The 20113-nt window shown below is 31.7% G+C and overlaps 1 protein-coding gene across 34 annotated transcripts in view; it reads left to right on the forward strand.

The window, feature by feature from the left end:
- Positions 1-20113, forward strand: part of LOC145265536 (cleavage and polyadenylation specificity factor subunit 6-like) — a 180271-nt gene that overhangs the window by 22345 nt on the left and 137813 nt on the right. For 19 of the 34 annotated variants that reach the window (XM_080121468.1, XM_080121471.1, XM_080121480.1 and 16 more), the window contains exon 3: positions 16391-16477. The exons of the other annotated variants lie outside the window; for them this stretch is intronic. In XM_080121468.1, coding sequence (XP_079977594.1) covers positions 16391-16477 — 87 coding nt within the window. The remainder of the gene's footprint in view (positions 1-16390; positions 16478-20113) is intronic. 34 annotated transcript variants of the gene reach the window in all.

Here is a 20113-nt window from a genome sequence, read left to right on the forward strand (position 1 = left end):
CAGGAAACTTTGGTATGGTCACATTAAAAGAAGAATATTTGGTTTAGTAGAACAGTTGAATTAGCAGGGTCAGCTGGTAGATGTTCAAGGAAAACCCTGGATGGAGTAATAAAGATGGGTTTGAGAAAAAAGGGATGAATAAAGACCTAGCCATAGGTTAGTTTGGAGGCCAAACGCTGTGCAACACATCCCAACATGTAAAATGTACATTATTAAATTATGATTTTGAACTTTTTAAACTGGCAGAAGTTTCTAGTTTAATGAAGTAGAGTATTATGGTTCATTTGTATTCCTAAAGAAAAAAAAATGTATTTTTCATATATTATCCTGTGGTGTCAAAGCACTAAGTGCTGTTATTCAAGGTTTTTTTTCTTTTTAAGTATAAATAAAAATAGCTCCACAATTCCCATATGCCACCCACCTTTCATTAACTGTATTGACGATTTAATTATTTTCATTTTAAGTGTTTCTTTAGAAAATGTTATTTTTACTTTTATTTTCCACTCTATGAATGGTAGTCCATTTTGCTGTAAATTTATCCAGCTTGTGAATGTTCCTTGCTTTAAATGAACCAAAGACAAAAAAAAAAAAAAAATTCAAAAGTGAACCCATGTTATATAATGAAATTGAAATGTTTATGCCTTTTTTCATTTCAAGGAAAACTAATTTCAACATATTTAAGCTTTATTTGACACAAACTATCAGGCATTGCCTGAGACTTTTTTTTCACCTTATATATATATATGGTAAAACTCTGATCTCTCTTAATAAATATATATATATATATATATATATATATATATACACACACACATATACACCATGTTTATTTCCTCAGTAAACTTGTTTTAAATGCTTACCTAAAAATCCATTGGTAAAGTTTCATCTAAATTTTGATATTTTTGCTATGGACTGATGAAACCACCTTCAAAAGGGCGGTCATGTAACACACACACACACACACACAATTAAATTATCTTTGTAACCATTGCAAAATAAAAATGCTTTTTGATATTTTACTACATAGTGAGTGAATCAACAAAAAACAAATCTCATACTAAATTTGTTCCCAGTTCTTTATTAGTTTCAGGATTAAGAATTAGAACTGTGAGCTAAGCCTCCTCAATCCTAAAACAATACTAAGCAATGGGATTAAATATGTAATCAATGAAATTGATTGGAATTTAAAACAATATTTTTTGAACAATCTTAATCTAATTAAATGTTAAGTTTGTAAAAAGTAAGCTATTAATCACAAGAAATAGAAACCTACTGGCTCTACTATAAATTATTATGCATTTGTAAAATAATAAAGATAGCATGACTAAAAAAATTTAAACTAAAAATTTAAAAGTGGTAGTTTATTTATATTGAGACCTGAGTGAAATATTGTAGTTCAAGCTAACAGAAAAAGTTCTGAATATACTCACTTAGCAATGAAAAATAAATCAGATTCCACAAACTTTGAATGACATTTGCATCAAGTCCGGCTTGTCATAGATTATTCCTTTTTGTAAATTTGCCATAACTGATTTTTTTATTAAGTGAGGGATAAAAATTATTTACTAATAGCCTAAAACATTACACTTTTATATTTATCAGCAAGTTTTATTATATGCGCACGCACACACACACACACACACACACACACACAAATGTTCTATTTATAAAATGTTTTTTTGTAAACTTTGATTAAAATAAATTTTTTAAATGTTAAATTTTTTTACTTATAAAAATCATTAATTTATAACAAATAAAACCAGTAGTCAAATCTATTTAATCCAAAATATTTTTTTTTTTTTTTCTTTTGAAACGATTGTTGATGTCTATATTTATATAATAGATTTTAATTTTTTATTAATATGGTAATTCAGAAAATATGGACAGTATTTTCCCAAGCACCATGCATATTTTATGTGCCACTACCCACCATTCAAAACAAGGAACTGTTAAATTGGATATTTTCGGAGACATTTCTTTCTTTTTTTTTTTTTTTTGTCAAAACTTTAAGCATTTTTTTCTTGATACTAACATTCCTTTGTAAATATTTAAAGTTTTTGAGGTACTTGTATAGTTTAATGAAGACATTAAAAAATATTTAAAAGAAAAAAGAAAAAAAAAGTTGTACATACTATTTATGGAATGAAGTTCTGTGGAAAAAAAATTCACTTTATTTGATCAAGTTTTTTTTTTTTTTTTTTTTTTTACAGTGGAAAATCAAATTTTTACGAGAACTTTATAATGAGAATGTACAATATAATTTTTTTTAATATTTTCATTTTTTTTTTTTTATGTCTTAATTAAACTAAACAAGTACCGATTTGAGAGTTTACATTGAAGTAAACTGATACAATTTATTTTTGCTTCTGGTCCAGAATTCCCTTTATATTAAAAAAAAAAAAAATTCTGTCTAATGATGAAACAAAAATATATACTAAGAATCACATAAATTAATCAAGTACTTTTATTTTTATAAAGAAAATAATTTTTAAACAATTACTAGAAATTGTTTCTTATGAGTTTCTTCAAAATGGTGGACAAGACGGTCCTCACACTCAAACTTTTTTTTTTTTAAATAAAACGAAATCAGTTTACATGGTTTTTGGAATATATTTTTTGTCATGTATATATATGCATCATGCAGATTTTTTATTTTTGTTTTTTAATACAATACCCCCCTCCTCCTTTTTTACTATGATTTTGCCTAATTATAAAACATTAACTTTTTAGAAAAACAATTTATCTTAAGATGCAATTTTGTAATGCGTGATTTTTCTTTCTAAAAGTGCTGATTATGATTTTTAAAAAAAAATTTTTAATTTTTTTTTTTTTTTATCATTCTTGTATCTTCCATCTTCACTTCTAAATAAATTTATGTATTATCACTTATATGCTACAAATTTGAAATTGTCTTCTGGTTGAAACTGATTGCTTTTTTTTTTTTTTTTTTTTTTTTTCCAGAGAATTTTTCACTGTATTCTTGTGATGTGAACAATAAAAATTTATCTTGAACTAAATTTGTCTTCACAACTATTTTTCTCTCTACTTATCACCCCCCCCCCCAAAAAAAAATAATTGCTTTCAATAAGCTTAAATACAGAAAAGAGAATTCTATAAAAAAAAAATAAAAAAATAAATTTAAGTATTAAAAAAATAGTCATTAGACAGACATTTTTTTATTAGTCAATTTGGAAAGACAAACTGCCACCTATATTTTGTTAGTCTTACAAATTCGCATTTATTTCTCAATACCAAATTTGTTCGTTCTTGTCCAGAATTCCCCCTATATTAAAAAAAACAAAACAAATAAAGAAACCTCTGTATGATGTACACACCCGTAATGTAAAGAAAATATATTCCAAAAATCACATACTTAGATAAAGTCCAATTTCTGCATAGCGTCACAAAGATTGTGCCTCGTTGGAATGAAGTATATCCAGATAGACTAATCTCTTTTCTATAAATTCTAGTGATGGGACAGTTCCAATATTTTTCCTGATTCTGATACAATTTACCGATTTCGATACAACTACCAATTCCGATTCTTTCTAAATATTTAATTATATTGTTATTTTCCCCAATTACCATAAAAAAAAAAAAAAAAAACGTGTTAAATGTGTAGATTTTTTCCTAAGCTTAAAATTACACTTGTTGATGATCTATAGATTTTAGCTTTGCTGGTATTTTAAAATCAATAAATATTTATTATTTTATCATTGTTACTAGCAATGGGAGATTATGCTTTAAACAAAATCAAATAAAAAAAAAAAAAAAAAACGATAAAAAAAATCGTTTTGGCATCGGAAAATAGACACCAATTTTTCTGATACATACAAATTTTATTTATTGCGGACTATTATCCTCATCTTTTCTTAGTTGTTTCACAACGTTTCGGCCAACAGAGGAATAGTTGGCCGAAACGTTGCGAAACAACTAAAAGATGAGGATAATAGTCCGCAATAAATAAAATTAATAAATAATCTCAATAATGAATTACAATTAAATAATATACATCCAAATTTGTCAATTTTCCGATTCCGATTAATCGTCCCAATACTAATAAATACAATAGTATTCACGGCATGTGTCCTTCAGAATTGTCTGATCTATTTCCTGCTTCCTTTGTTCCAGCTCGTTTGACTCCTTGGTCTAGTGGTCTTCATTAGTTCACTGTTTTGATACTTTTTTTGTATTATAGTTTCCTATTCCAGCAACTTCTTTCCAAGAACAGCAATCTTGTCAAACTCTCTTGCTGCTCACTGTTTTCCTCCTACCTACTACCTGTTAGCTCCTTACATAAAGTGGCTTCATGACTTGTCTAGAGCAATTTCCACTAAAAAAACCCTAATAAAACTAACGTTGGGAAACATTAGTTAAATGCTGCTGCTTTTGTTAAACAATTCAAACTTGTGCATAGGGCTCATGATCGTCTGATCTGTATGAAGTTATCCTCGTTGAATGCAGCTAGTTGTTAACCTCCGAGATTCAAGACACTGAGGGCAGGAAAACTCAACAGTTGCATATGAATTCAGGCATGGTTTGATGCAGAACACACAAAGAAACAGAAAAGCAACTTCTCGTTAGATCACTGAAGTCAAGCAATGTTGATCCTGGTCAGTATCAGATGGGTGACCATTTGGGGATATCAGGTGTTGTATGTAGGAAGATCGTGACACTTCTGCAAGACCTACCAAAATCTAATGTAGTGATCTCCCTTGATATGCATATGTGTGACTTCTTGTGAATTTAATATTCCCTTTATACTTCCTCCTTGGGGGAAGCCAGTTCAACGTGCCTACAAACATGAAGAGAAAGAGGATTATGAGTCCTGATGCTAACTCCTCCAGTGTTTTCACCAGAGCCCTGTTACTACTAGGTTTCCACCACCCCTACAATGATGAGGAAGGGTTGGACTGGGGGGAGGGGCTGTTTTTGACATGTTGGATCACATGAATGGTTACCAACGTCTCAAAGATATAGTGGTGATGTGGATAGGGCTGGATTCAAACTTGGCATACCCAGGTTCTTAGTTTTTGTCCATCACTGCCCGTAAATATTAGTGATCGTTGATTTACTTATGATTTAAGAATTTTTTCTTTCAGTAACATGTTCTGTTTCCTTCATAACCATGGTCAAAACTGAAGGAGAATTTTATAAAACCTATATAGATGTAGACTCTTTATACGGCATAATTACATTGACATACCGGTTCCCGTTAGATCATCAAAGTTAAGCAACTTTGAGCCTGGTCAGTACTAAAATGGGTGACCATTTAGGTATCCGAGGTGCTGTAAATCCTATCCACTTATCTCTGCATTGTTTCCAGTCGTTCTGGACTTCTCGCCACTAGACTCAAGTAATGCCAGTGCAGGAGAAGTAGAGTTGGAGATTGTGCAACCCTTGGCTCATAATTACATGCACAGCTACCTTTTACAGGGGTTATCCATCGTCTTTGGAGACTGAACAAAGGTTTCCTCATACAGGCACTGCATCTTGGGCAGTATATTATATGGGGTGATGGATAACACTAGACTATGAAATTACATTCGCTCCTACCACGAGGGAAAAGTATGAATACTCGCATGCGCTCCAGTTATGGGTAAAGTTAAAATAGGCATTGTTTTTGCATTAACCTTTTACTTGTGAGAGCATCAGGAATGTGATTTTGTTTCTTTCAATTAAAAAAAATCGCATTTCCACTTAAATTGCTGAAGCCTTCCATAAATATTTACTGCTTTTTTTTTTTGTTTTGTTGAAATCTGCTTTTTATTTCAAATAAGACCTGACAAATATCTACCAAAAAGCTAGAACCTTACCTCCTTATTTTTTTGCTGCTATTGGATTGGATTTTAATTATTTCTTGCTCTCCATTGCTTTAGCTTTCTTCCTCCTTTCCTTTTCTTTCTCTCTCTCTCTCTCTGTCTTGCTTTGCCTTCCATTTCCTCCTCTTATGGTAGTTCTCTCTAAAAACTAAAAGTGTGAATAACATTAAACTATTTATGAAAAGGATAAAGAAGTTAGACGACTTGTTTCACCAAAGATTGACTTCCTGTGGACTTCCCTTCCACATGCATGCACAGTGTCTTTCTCTTAACTTAGATTCAGAAAGTCAAAATTAATTCATATGATTTGGATTCTTCGGCCTACTGTTCTCATTTTGAGTGTTATTTTCACAATGTTTCGGTCAATGTCACTTCTGACCTTCTTCAGGTGTATCTTATCTGATCTTGGAATCTTTCCATCGAGCTCTGGAATATACATGGAATTTTGTACGGACCCTTTATTTAATCTATGGATGTAGCATGCTCTCTTTTCGTTCGCCATGACTAGGTAAAAGTCCTAAATATGATCCTTTGATATATTGCTAACCTTTCTTGGTTACATTTAGCAAACATTAATCCTTGTTGTTAAGAAAATTTTACAATAGATTTTAATATTTAGTCCTGATTAATATATGGAGGAGGTTTTACCCTCTCAGTTCTAAGTCCTAATACTGCTATCCAAATCACTGGTTACTAATAATGGACAAATATTTGGATATTCATGGGTGAAAAAGAGGTCACTTCCTTTCATTGCTGATCGATCTTAGATTTGTGTTCCTTAACCGTTTGATTAGGAGTAAAGTGTAGTATCTGTTCCGATATTGCATTTCATTTATTCTGTCTTTAGTGAAGAGAAATCTTCTGAGGCAATTTTTATTTGTATCCCAATGCACAGTGCCCCTTGCGACCAACTCTGCTATTGTAAGAAGATAAGTCAATAGGAATTTTAGACTTAAAGAGTGTTTGGGGGCAGGGTACAGTTATTCTTTAGTCTTTACTAAGAAATGAAAAAGAGGGCAGATACAGATACTACACTTTACTTCTAATCAAATTGCTAAATGACTGCTCCTTAGGGTTCTAATATCAGTAAATAAGGCACAATCACGTTGACACACCAGTTCTCATTAGATCATCAAAGTTAAGATCAATTAGCCTAATCAGTATCAGATGAGTGACCATTTTGAGACTAGCAAGGCACTATGTAGGTGGAAGGTTAAGTCAGTATTTCTGTATATGTGTAGTAGCGTGCACATACATTAACAGCCATTATCATCTCGACTGGAGACGCAAAATGATGATGATATCTCGGTAAATTGCAGAAAAAAAAGTAAAGCTAAACAGTTTAATACTTCGATAATTTATTTTGAAATAGGCGAAGGATGCATCAGATTAATCACCATCTTTGCTAATCGGATAATCTCATTTTTATTATACACTAGCAGGGAGACCCGACGTTGCCCAGGATTGAATGAGGAGCAACGAATATTTCACATTCCTATACTTTTGTTATCGAAATCCGTGAAATCTTCCAGAGGAAGCTTCACATGCCTTCATGCAGTAACTTAGTCCAGAATATGTTATTCTACGTTGCACTCTAGAGAACCTATTGTTTCTTTTATAAAATTATTTTATATAAATTTCTTTCCAGTTAACGAAAAGAAAAACATTAGGAAATTTACATGCAGGGTTTAAACCTACAAATCACGTCATGCAAACAAAAAAACAAAACAAAAAAAAACATGTGAATTTTCAAGTCTTATAAAATTCTTTGCAGTTAATGAAAAAAAAAAATTAAGAAATTTAAATGAAGAGTTTGAACCTACAGACCACGTCATGCAACCCCCCCCCCCAAAAAAAACGAATAAAACCCGCTATCAACTTACCCACAGAATTTTCAAGGCCTGTTCTATCATTGTTTCTAAGCGACAACCTGAAAAAAAAAATGGCTTTACCGATGATAGCTAAATTAAAATAAGTTTCGATTAGCAGTGATTATCGGAGGTATTCTGAGACAAAACTAAGATCACTTCCAGACTTATACACTAAAGTTCTGTAAATTTTAAAGAAAATCTGTTCAGCCATTTCGGAGTCTGTAAGGAAAAACTCGCACACACAAAGTTGCATTTATATAATGGTAGAGATGTAATAGGTGATAACTAGGACTATGACAACAGTATATTCTTTCATTGTTTTGACTCTCGAGTGTGTATCCATTGATATCTTATATTCTTTTATATAGAATGATGTAGGTCTCTGTTGATTAACTGTTTCTGTCAGATACCATATCCGAGAGTCAAAACAATGAAAAGAATATGCTGTTGTCATAGCCTTAGTGATAACATACATACAAATATGAACTACCTTAGCGTAATATCGTTATTAGTTGCTATATTTATAGCGCTAAGTACGCAGCAGTTGCAATATGGATAGGTATACATCTATAAAAATAAATGAGGATTTTACATTTTTGTGTGCATTTATAAAATATTGTAATCAAAAATAAAAAGAACAATTAATAAAAGTACAATTTTAAAATCCTATTAAAAAAATAGTTGTGAAATTAAACTCCCCATAATGTATTTCAGTTCCTTCATAAACAAGATGTCCATTTGAATTTTTTTTGTTAACAGTTGAAAAAATAAATGAATTACATGTGCCCCCTTCAAAATTTCTGATTTGAAAGCATTTATGAGAGAGAGAGAGATTATATTTAACTCTCTCTCTCTCTAATCTAAATTACCCTCAGTTTTAAGTCCTAATATTGCTATCCAAATCACCGGCTACTAATAATGAACAAATATTTGGATATTCATCAGAGAAAAGGAGGGCACTATAATATAAATATAATAATTGATTATTCAACTCTCCCTTTCTTTGTCTAATATATACTAGCAGTTCAGCCCGGCTTTGCTTGGGCCCTATGTACTGTTCATAACTTTATGTGCATATGTATGTGTGTGTGTGTATATATATATATATTAAAAAGTTTGACTCCTGTTTAGGTATCCTACACTTAAAATTTCAAGTGTTTAAACCCAAAATTGGCAGAGGAGTTTGGTAGAGTTTTGCCCAACAACTGATTAAAAAGTTTACAGGTCTGAATGCGCTTTATGTAAAACTTCAAATGTTTAAACCAAAAATTGTCTAAGTAATTTGGTAGAGACCTCAGAGGTCAATTTTTTTTTTAACTTTGACCCCTTAACATTTATTGTTTTGGACTCAAATTAAATTAAAAAGTTTGATCCATGTCCAAGTAACCTACATCTAAAATTTCAAGTGTTTAGACTCAAAATTGGCAAAGGAGTTTGGTAGTTTTTAAAAGTCAAATCATTGAACTTTAATCCCTTGACAGCCAAATTTCTGGCCAAAAACCGATTTAAAAAGATTTTCCCAAATCTCAATCGAATGTCAGATCTCTAGTCTGTAGACTGAAAATTGACAGAGTAGTTTGGTAGGGAAATGTACACAGACACACAATTTCATTTTTATAGATATATATTGACTAGGTTATTTAAACTAGCTTTAAAATTAACCAAATCTTGTATTTAGATTGGAAGCTATTTTATAAATAGATATTAAAACATTACCATAACAAATAACAAGTTTAACTGCAAAATGTGATAAATCTAAGTTGTTTAAAATGAGATATTAAATAATGAAGGATGAACATATAAAATTTCAAATTTGACTAAAAGTTTATTTTAATTGAAAGCCAAAAGAATTTATGCTGCTATCTGTGATATGGAGAGCAGTTGTGTGCCCAGCTAAAAATGACAAAACAAACACCCACCCACAAAGTTTGTATTTTCTTGATTGGTATTGCTCCAAAAGAATAATATCTAAAATTTAGAAAATCTTATTCTTTCTTTGACCCTAACCTGGCGTAGGTTTCATCAAGGGATTGGGGGGTATGTTTTCCATCCACTAAATAAACCCACCCTCACCCAGTGAGTTAATTCTCTTATGCCAATTCATTCCTCGAGAAACCTATATAAGAAAATGTGCATGTTGAAGAGAGAAGTGGGCTGAGCGGAGAAGACAGCGCAGGGGTGCGAACAGATAGGCACAAACCTAATGAAGGGAGGAAGAAAGATATAATAATAATCTATATATCTATAAAAATGAAAATGTGTGTGTGTACATTTCCCTACCAAATAACTATGTCGATTTTCAGTCTACAGACTCGAAATTTGACATAAGGAATATTGAGATTTGGGAAAATCTTTTTAATTGGTTTTCGGACAGAACTTTGACGTTTGAAAACTCTACCAAACTCCTCCGCCAATTTTGAGTCTAAACACTTGAAATTTTAAATGTAGGATACTTGGACATGGATCAAACTTTTTAATTTGATTTGAGCTCCAAAAAATAAATGTTAAGAGGTCAAAATTGGAGTCAGTTAAAAAAAAAAAAAAAAAAAATTTACCTCTGTGGTCTCTACGAAATTACTCAGACAATTTTTGGTCTAATCATTTGAAGTCTTACATAAAGGGTATTCACATGTCGGGCAAGTAATGAACCGTACATAAGGCTTGTGCAAAGTTGGGCTGAACTGCTAGTAATGATAGAAATATGTTAAACTTTTGCTCCAGGTAACGTCAGGTAGCCCTGTTAGCCATTGTATAAAACATGATTTTGAGGTGTGGTGAAAGCTTTATAATTTTGAAAATGTTTATTGCAGTTTTGCATTCAAACTTTTCATATACTAAAATACAGGGTGGCCCACTTAAAAGTAGTCCGGAAAATGTAGTAGAGAGGAGGAGAATTCTTTCATTGTTTAAATTAATTGTAGTATTGATTAAATTAATTTTAGTATTGATTAAATTAATTGTAGTATTGATTAAATTAATTGTAGTGCTATAAAAGATGCTGGAAGTGCTCCCTGCTGACATCTATGCATTTCTGGGCACGTTTAACAACATTTGTAGATCTTATCTGGTGATTATTCTGATAGTGTTGGTAATGTTCTCCTTTAATTAATCTAGATTGTGAGGATTATTTACATAACCTTTTTGTTTTAAAATCCCCCAAAAATAAAAATCACATGACAAGTCCAGGGAATGTGGCGACCATAACCCTTTTGCTTATTGTTTTCTCTTCTGTAAACATGTCATGAACTCATGTCAGTGAACTGTGAGACGCGTGGCATGTAGCGCGATCTTGTTGGAAAAAGAATTGCATTTTGTCTTGTGTCTTTTAAGAGAAAGATTAGATAGATTGGGCTACTTTTAAGTAGCCACCCTGTAGTTCTTTAACAATTTAGTTCAATTAATAATTTAAATCCTTTTTAAAAATACGTAGTTTGGAAGAAAAATATGGCAGTTTTAAATTGAGAAAAAAATTATTTTTTTACTTTCATTTTCATTTCACATTTTATATATAAAGTTAGGTATGTGTATATGTTTATATACACGATTCACTCCTAAACTAATTAACTAAACAATTTGTAATACTGCAATAAGTTAATTTTGAAACCATTCACTTTAAAAATGGGTAAAGTTACGATTTATTTTACGTTGGCAACATCAGATTAATCACCAAACACCATCTTTGCTGATTGTGCAATCGGTCTTTTGTGTCTGATAGGTGATAATGTACGTACAAATAAGAACTGTTTTAATATATTATTATACTAGCAGGTCACCTGGCGTTACCTGGTCGTAAAATATGCTTAAATATATTTTAATTCATGCAGATTGCATATTCATTATTATAGAACCAATACCCTATTAACTGTTATATTGTATCTAATACATGGTAGTGATTTCAATCTTTCCTAAGTATGGTCCCAAATAGAAGCCCTTTATGCCCAAGTGGCGATATGCCTTGTTAGGGTTGAACGTGAGTAAAAAAAAAAATAAATAAATAAAAATAATCAAATAGAATCAAAACAAAAGAATATAGCTCTTCAGTCTTAGTTGTTATTGTTTGAGCTATCATCTAATGGCTATCATATAGTTAAAAATGAACAGATTTTAACGTATGAATGTGTATTTGTAGAAAAGCCCATTTGAAATTTGCCAAGTTTTAATTTTTTTTTCAATTTTGATCCCTTAGTAATTTTTTTGTTATGATGACCTTCAGTTCAGTCTGTTTTATCGCGATACGATGATATGCGAGGGACACTTGTAACGTTATTCATGTATTAGAAGCAGAAATGGGTCATTGAATTCTTCATTGAAAATAGTGCTGACTATGTAGAAAAATAAATTCTGGAGCACAAAAAGTCACTTGTTTAAATAGTACCACTCTAGTCTTCATAGATCTTCTATTTTGAGTTGTGAAATAAAAAAAAAAAAAAAATTAAAAAAAAAAAAAGGTTTTTCATTTAGAACGACCCTCATACTAACAAATAAATAATTTATATATATAAGTAAAAAAATAAAATAAATAAACATATATATATATATATATATATATATATATATATATATATATATATATATATACACATCCTAAAAATAGGGGCAATATTTCTTAGGAAAAACTAATTCCTTGATCTAGGTAGGAGACACTAATACCTAATATTTCGTTATCGCTAAAACAAAAAAATTATTAATCTTTGGTTATAGTTAGCTAATGTACTTCCTATTTTCCGATGTATCGCTACCGGAAGTGGTGATAAGGCAAATCAGTTCATTCGCTTTTTTTCTCTCGTCTATATCTCTCTTGGGTATGTACTCTTTTGTTAAGTTTTTTTCCGATCTTTTTTTATTTAGTAATCATTGAAAAGATTTTTTCGACCTTATTTTGATAAGAATTATTGAAATTAAAAAGAAAAACTTGTTTTTATGATTTCATAAACATATTTCTTATGAAATTTCAAATAAAATAAAAACTTAATTTTAAAATGTTATTAAAGGTGCAAATAAAGACTAATTGGTATTTTTATCCGTATAATTTTTTTAATTTTTATTATATGCTTTTCAATAGCATACTTTTCTTATATTTTATTTGAATGAATCGCTTTACTGTAGAAATACTGAAGAACAATAAAAGTGAAGTTACTGATTTACCTTGTTTACACTTCCGTTAGTGCAACACCAGAAATTAGGAAGTACATTAACTGACTATAACGTAATCTTTTTATATTTGCTTTACTTATTTATTCTTTAAAAAATATTTTTACGTGCAAGTTATAAATCTAATTTGTTTAAAATGGGATAATGAAAAACTTTTATGCATATCTATCAGCCTTGATAAGTGGTGACGCCTATGTAAAAAAAAAATTTTACAAAATTTAAAAAAAAAGTCAAAAAGAGGTGATAACATACAAAACCCAAAAAGGACATAACTCTATTTTTTCCTAAAAACATTTCCCATTTCCCCTGATGAGATGTGCCATTTCTTGAAAATCCATGGATTATGGAAAAAAACTTAAAATTTTGTATTCCTTGTTGAAAAATAAATTTCTTGGAAATTTTTTTTTGATTTACGAAATTTAACTTCAAATTTTTATATATATATATATATATATATATATATATACACACACACACACGGTGGATGAAATAAGTATTCAATACGAAGCAAAAAGTTAAATTATTTTTATTACACAAAAACAATAACAAAGTGCTATTCCAATGTATTTTTGTATGATAAATACAAATCTATCGAAAATCATATATAATTACACATTCACTAGATATCTAAGATTCAAGAAGTATCCAACATAAAGAAAAAATAGTTTTAATTAGTCAAATATTTGTCATGTGATGGTTCAGAGATTTACGTAAATCCAGATAACTCTTGACGGGGAATTATTTATTTTGGTCAATTTAGTCGCACTGTTTATATAGTGTCTAAAACTGGAGAATTGCCGGAAAACACAAGAAAATCAATTGTTCAGCTACACGTGGGTGGTTCAGGATATAGAAAAAGTTTCAATGTTGAATATCCCAATTTCGACCATCTGGGGCACGATTTGTAGATGGAAGTCCTACCAGTGCACATCAAATCTGCCACTTTCAGGGCGTCCTTCCAAAATTTCCAACCGTATGGCTCGACTTTTGGTCCATGAACTGAAGAAGGATCCACGAATAACTTGTTCTGAACTCCAGAAAACATTGGAAGCATCTGGGACACGTGTATGCAAAAATACAATTAGGACAGTGCTTCAAAAGAAAGGATTCCAATTGCAGAAACCAAGACAAACTCCTGTTGAGAATCATCTTAAATTTTCCATGGAACATTTGGAGAAACCTTCAAGTTTTTGGGATAAAATATTATGGTCAGACGAAATGAAAATTGAGTTATTTGGTCGAAATAGTGTAAGTCATGTCTGGACACAGAACTTGGCGTTTGACCCAAAGAATACCATCCCTACAGTGAAGTTTGGAGGTGGGATTATAATGGTTTGGAGTTGTTTCTCTTCAACCGACCCTGGAAAACTTCACATCATAGAAGGGAAAATGAATTCTCAAATGCAATTGGGCTATACTTGACGATAATCTCTTGAAATCTGCAGAGGAGTTGAATGTGCCTAATTGTTGGATAATTTCAGCAGGACAGCAATCCCAAGCACAGCTAAGGCAACTACTGCATGGTTTCGGGAGAAGGAAATAGAGGTATTAGGATGGTCAAGTCAATCACCTGATCTCAACCCAATTAAAAATTTATATCGAAAGTTAAGTTTATTGTAGAAAAGAGAGATCTGAGGAATCTGACAGAACTTAAACAAATCTGCCAAAAAATTCCAGTTAACATTTGTAACAATCTTGTAAGAAAGTATCCCAAACATTTGGAAGCTGTTATGGCGAGTAAAGGCCATATTACTAAAAACTAATAAATTTTTTTGTGTGTTGGATACTCTTTGAACCTTAGATATGACATTTATGTAATTATCTAGTAAATGTGTAATTATTAGGGCTGTGACAACAGCATATTATTTTCATTGTTTTGACTCTTGAGTATATATATCTGCTAATATCTTATGTTTTTATATAGACGGGTGTGGTTCTCGGTTGATTAAGTGTGTGTAACTGTGTCAAATATATACCCGAGAGTCAAAAGAATGAAAAGAATATACTGTTGTCACAGCCCTAGTAATTATATATGATTTTTGATACAAGATTTTTATTTTAACATGCAAAAATACATTAGAATCACACTTGTTTTTATTTTCGTGTAATAAAAATAAATCAACTTTATGCTTTGTATCGGATACTTATTGCACCCACTGTGTGTGTGTATATATATATATATATATATATATATATATATATATATATTTTTCTAGAGCTAATTCACTTTACTTAATATTGAATTAGCTCTAGGACATTTAACTATCGAGCTTATTATATATCTAAATTACAACGAGCATTTCCTGTATTTTAATTAAACTAGTAATTTCACTGTTACATTAAAATACACTTAGCTCTTTAGACTATTATTCTAATCTCCTTTAAATTATATATATGTATATATATATATACACATCTCATACTTTGGGGTAATTGCACCAACTTTAAAAAAATGCTCTTTATATGCGTGATTGCTGAAAGAGCACTTTTAGCTAGTTGGCGCAATTACCCCAAAGTACGGTGTACATATATATATATATATATTAAACCTATCATAGCGCAATTTATTTTTTCAAGTTTATATAAAGATTTAAATAGCAGCTCAATAGTGTCTAATATGTCTAGAGCTCTTTATTTTACGTGTGATCATTCAAAAACATTTTATTTAATGTGTATATTTACAAAATAGGCAGAAACCATTGTTTGTAAATAATTTTTTTTTTTAATAAATTAGGATTATATCATGTATATATTTTTTATAAAATAAATGAATACTCATGCAGAGGTGAAAGTACAGAATAGTTAAAGATCTCCCTCCCTCCCCATGTTATATGGTATTTTGAACATTGCAGTGCTGTAATTGCTGCAAAATTCTGTCTCGCATTTCAATCATTTAAGTTTTAAAAAAAAAATGTGTCCTGTTACTTTTGCCCCATTAGGTGGTTGGTATGACATAGTTTAACTGCTAGTCATCATATTAAAAACAATTTCTTTAGCAACATTATTGAAATACTAGGTTTAATTTGCTATATAAAAATGAAAAAAAAAAATCGATTTCATTTTATAAGAAATGAAAAAAAAATTGTCCTATTTTGATTTATTTGTTTATTAATTTGTACCCATCTTATGTTCGAAAATAAAATGCGAACCTAATATATTTCAATTTAGTAAACTTATTGTTAATGTAGAAAATAAATTATTTAAAAGAAAAATTGCAAACATGTCTCAAATACAGTGCAAGTTTTGCCCTTACACTGATCAAAATATGAGACAAATCATTTGTCAGCCATTACAAAGTTGAAATGTTCAAGATACGCCATATACTTTAATATATCAATCTTTCTAACCAATTAGCACAGTTATATCCCAAAGTTCTGTATCCTAAACCCCTTCTTTCTCTTCTGCATGCACAATAGTTAAAATATATTTAAAAAAACAAAAAACAAACATGCACCACTCCCTAAAAAAAAAAACGCGCGCACACACACAATTTTATTTCTTTGTTTTTTTGTTCTATCAATCTATCTCTCTCACACATTCATCCAGCTTTATTCCCATGGCTTGGATCCGGAATCCACCCGAGACTCAAGGGATCATGATCGTGGGTCTTCTGTTTACTTCTCCAGAAATAGAGTAAGTAGATTACTTAGATGTTGTCTTAACAAAATGTCCCAATTATTAGTGATTCATCAATTTGCCTTCTTTCTCCAAAATGCCCTCTTCCTTTTTTTACATTTTAGCCAACTTCATTTGTCTTGAAACCATAGCAGATGCAGAGGTTGGTGGTTTTAACAGAAAACCAATGCTATTGAATCTTGGCTATCACTCAGGTTTCGATGAGTGACCTCCCATCAGTTTAATAAGGTTCCATATCTGTGCACACCTGAGTTTGAGCCATTTCTGAAATTACCTTTTTCTCTGTTGGTTGCGGTATGTTGCTAGTCCTGTGGAGTTAGGTCCACCCTCCCAGGCTTTGCCTCCTCTTTGAGAAGGGATTAATTTATTGCTAATCACCTGAGGCACCCTACTTAAGAATGCCGGCAGGACTGTCCAGACCTTTTTCCAGCTCAGTGCTCCTTGGGGTTGTCGACTCTTCGATCCCACTTTCCAACCCTTGTGTCATATTTCTTATTGTGATAATAGCAAGATAAATACCCATATTAAAGTTTACCATTTTGGATTGAGTTCATTTCAGTCATCTCTTCAGCTAATCATTTTGTCTTTTTCGTTAAATGGTTAGAGCCTTAGACATCAGGTCATGGGTCACGCCATTTAGGGTTGTTGTTATGGTCATCCTTATAACGAGCAAAGAGATCTAACATGTGTTGTCTTTGACTGGCGGCAAAATTTCCAGGCAGTCAGACATTTTTTTGTAGCTAATGTGTCATTGCCTTTGCCCTTAGAAAATTTTGTTCTGAAACAATTCTAACTCCATGACCATGAATTAAGTACAAATCTCTTTAATAAAAATAAAAAATCTTAAAATCAAATATGTATTAATTTTTGTTTAATCAAAGTTACCTATCTTTCCATTTATAATAATTTGTCAATAATTGTCAAATTTATCAATTAACACATTATGAATCTTATTTGGTGTGTGGATGTTCGTCTGTTGGAACAAGTACCGTCCAGTCATCCTGGAGGGATGATGGATGTCACGCACTGAATTATGAAGCAATGGTTGCGCAATCCCTAACCACACTTCTCCTGAATTGGCACTGCTTGATTCCAGTAGCAAGGAGAAGTCCAGGATGACTGGAAACAATGCCGAGATAAGCAGAGAGCACATAAAGCACCTGGTATTCCCAAATGGTCACCCATTTTAGTATTGCCCAGGCACAACAATGCTTAACTTTGGTGATCTAATAAGAACTGGAGTGGAAAACATATGAAAGCATCAAATTAATCTTGCAAGGGAACTTGCTTTCTGTTTTTGAACTGATATATCAATTATCTTTTAAAATTCACTTCACACCTATAATAAAAGATGTCAGTTGCACAATTGGAATTGGCCTGTTGGAGGGATAGTCAGCTCCTATTGATTAGGTCCCTCTATGCATTTTCGACTTGATCATTTTAGACTTCATTGTGATCCACTTGTGATGATTGTAAATTTGGAGGCCAATCTGAATTCATTTATAGTCTTTGACAGTTGAGTACCATGCTTTCAACTAATCATCCTTTTTCATTAAATGGTTGGAGCATTCGTAGATATCAAGGTCATGGGTCAGGTCATCCAAGTTGTGGCTAAACCTGTGAAATCGCCTTCTGATCATCATTATATCATATGAATCCAAAGATACTATTCTTGGCTTTGGTTTTGCCGATAGTTTTGTAATCAGAATTCTTTCTAGAAAGACATCAGTTACTTACAGAAGAAACTATAAGAAAGTTGCCAACATTCTAGGTGAAAATGAGTTTTATGGAATGAACTGAATTCGAACTTGCAACACCCAGGTCGTCAGTTTATGTCATTAACCACTTGACCACCGTCACTTTCCAACCACCTGATGACGTCTGCTGTGAACAGAGGGTGGTTTACATTTAGGTGGACAATCAAGCCTCTCATGTGGTCCAGATTAGCCAAAAGCCTAATACTAATCTGACACTTAAAGCGGCCAATTTGATTCGTTAAATGGTCAAAGCATTTGTAGATATCAAGGTCATCAGTCAGGTCATTAGAGTTGTGGGTAAATTACTGAAATCACGTTCTAATGAGATCTGCTGTGATCAGAGGAGGGTTTACCTTTAAGCCAAGCCCCTAATGTGGTCAAAAGCTATATTGCTATCATAATCTGACCAATTTTACTCCACATTTTTGGTTAATTTTTTCCGTTGAAAGGCATTTTGGAGATATTAGATATAAATAGAACTGAGGTTGCTTTTGTTGCATGAGTGTTTTTTGATTTCTTTTGAATTGATGTTTTTTTCTCTTGAGTGTTTTCTATCATGAATACAATTCTTCAGTATTTAAAAAAAAAAAAATAGAATCAAGTTTATTTTCAGCACCCCAGTTCTCCTGGCAGACCAAAAAAAGTTGTTCAGCATGATGTCTATATGACATCACTCAAAGACTATGACAAATCTAAACAAAATATCTAGAGTGTTTTTTTTTTTTGTTTTTTTTTTTTTTTAGGCAGTTATTGTAATCTGGCCACTCGGTGTGATTTTGAGCTATTAAGAAAAGTAAAAATGATAATGGGTAAACATAGAAATGCGGGTTTAACCGGCGTTCTCCAAGGAAGGGATTCCATGGGAGCATGAAATCACAAGTGGTCCCCAGTCGCATGTATAAATGGGTAAATATGACGTGTCTTAAATAAGTTTCCAGAATTTTTTTCTTTACAGGCATTTAAAATTGTTGTAGACTCTTGAAAATTCAGGATGTTATTGCTATACATTTTATGAGATGATTGACTAATTTTTATGATTTCAAGTTTAGATGAACAGCTACAGCAGGAATTGGAATACACCCTACTAAAGTCTGATTGTCACAGCTGGTGAATTTCAAAAATGTTATCTGGATGTGAAGACACTTTGAAAAAACAACATGCAGTAAAATTCTGTTTTAATGTCAGAGAAACGTATGGAATGCTTTGGACTGCTTTTGGACCATCTTGCATGAATTGAGCATCAGTTTTTGAGTGGCATAAGAGATTCGAGGACGGCAGGGAATCTGAAAGATAATGAGGTGTAGTAGGAGTAAGGAAGTTTATCAATTAGAGTTGATTGGCTAAATAAAGGATTTCATGGATAAAGACTGTCGTGTGCCTATAGAGACATTAATAAATGCACAGTTTGATGTCAGTGTGGGAACTACACTATTATTCACGAGGAACTGAAGATGTAGAAGATTTCTGAAGTTTGTCTCAAGATTTTGTTCCATGCTTGTCACAGACCATTTGACTAAGATGGGCATCAAGAAAGTTCCTCACCCTCCTTACAGTCCAGACCTTGCTCTCTAACTTTTGGTTATTCCCTAAGCTTAAGGAAAACCTTAGAGGCTGTCATTATAAGACAATTGAGAAGATAAGACTGTGACTAGGATCATTGACACGCTCGCACAACAGGGCTTTCATGGAGCCTTCCAGAGGCTGTTGGAACAGTACAACAAGTGCATTGCAGCCGAAGGAGATTACTTCGAAGGAGACTAGAGTTTCATGTGTGTACTAATAATAAAAGTGCCCATACCAAAAAAAATGTCTGGAAACTTATTAAAGGCACCTCGTAATATATAATCTGTGCATTTGAAACAAAATTTCAAGGTCC

This window comes from Euprymna scolopes, chromosome 40 (genome assembly GCF_053919585.1).
Source record: "Euprymna scolopes isolate OS-2025 chromosome 40, ASM5391958v1, whole genome shotgun sequence".
Lineage (NCBI taxonomy): Eukaryota > Metazoa > Mollusca > Cephalopoda > Sepiida > Sepiolidae > Euprymna > Euprymna scolopes.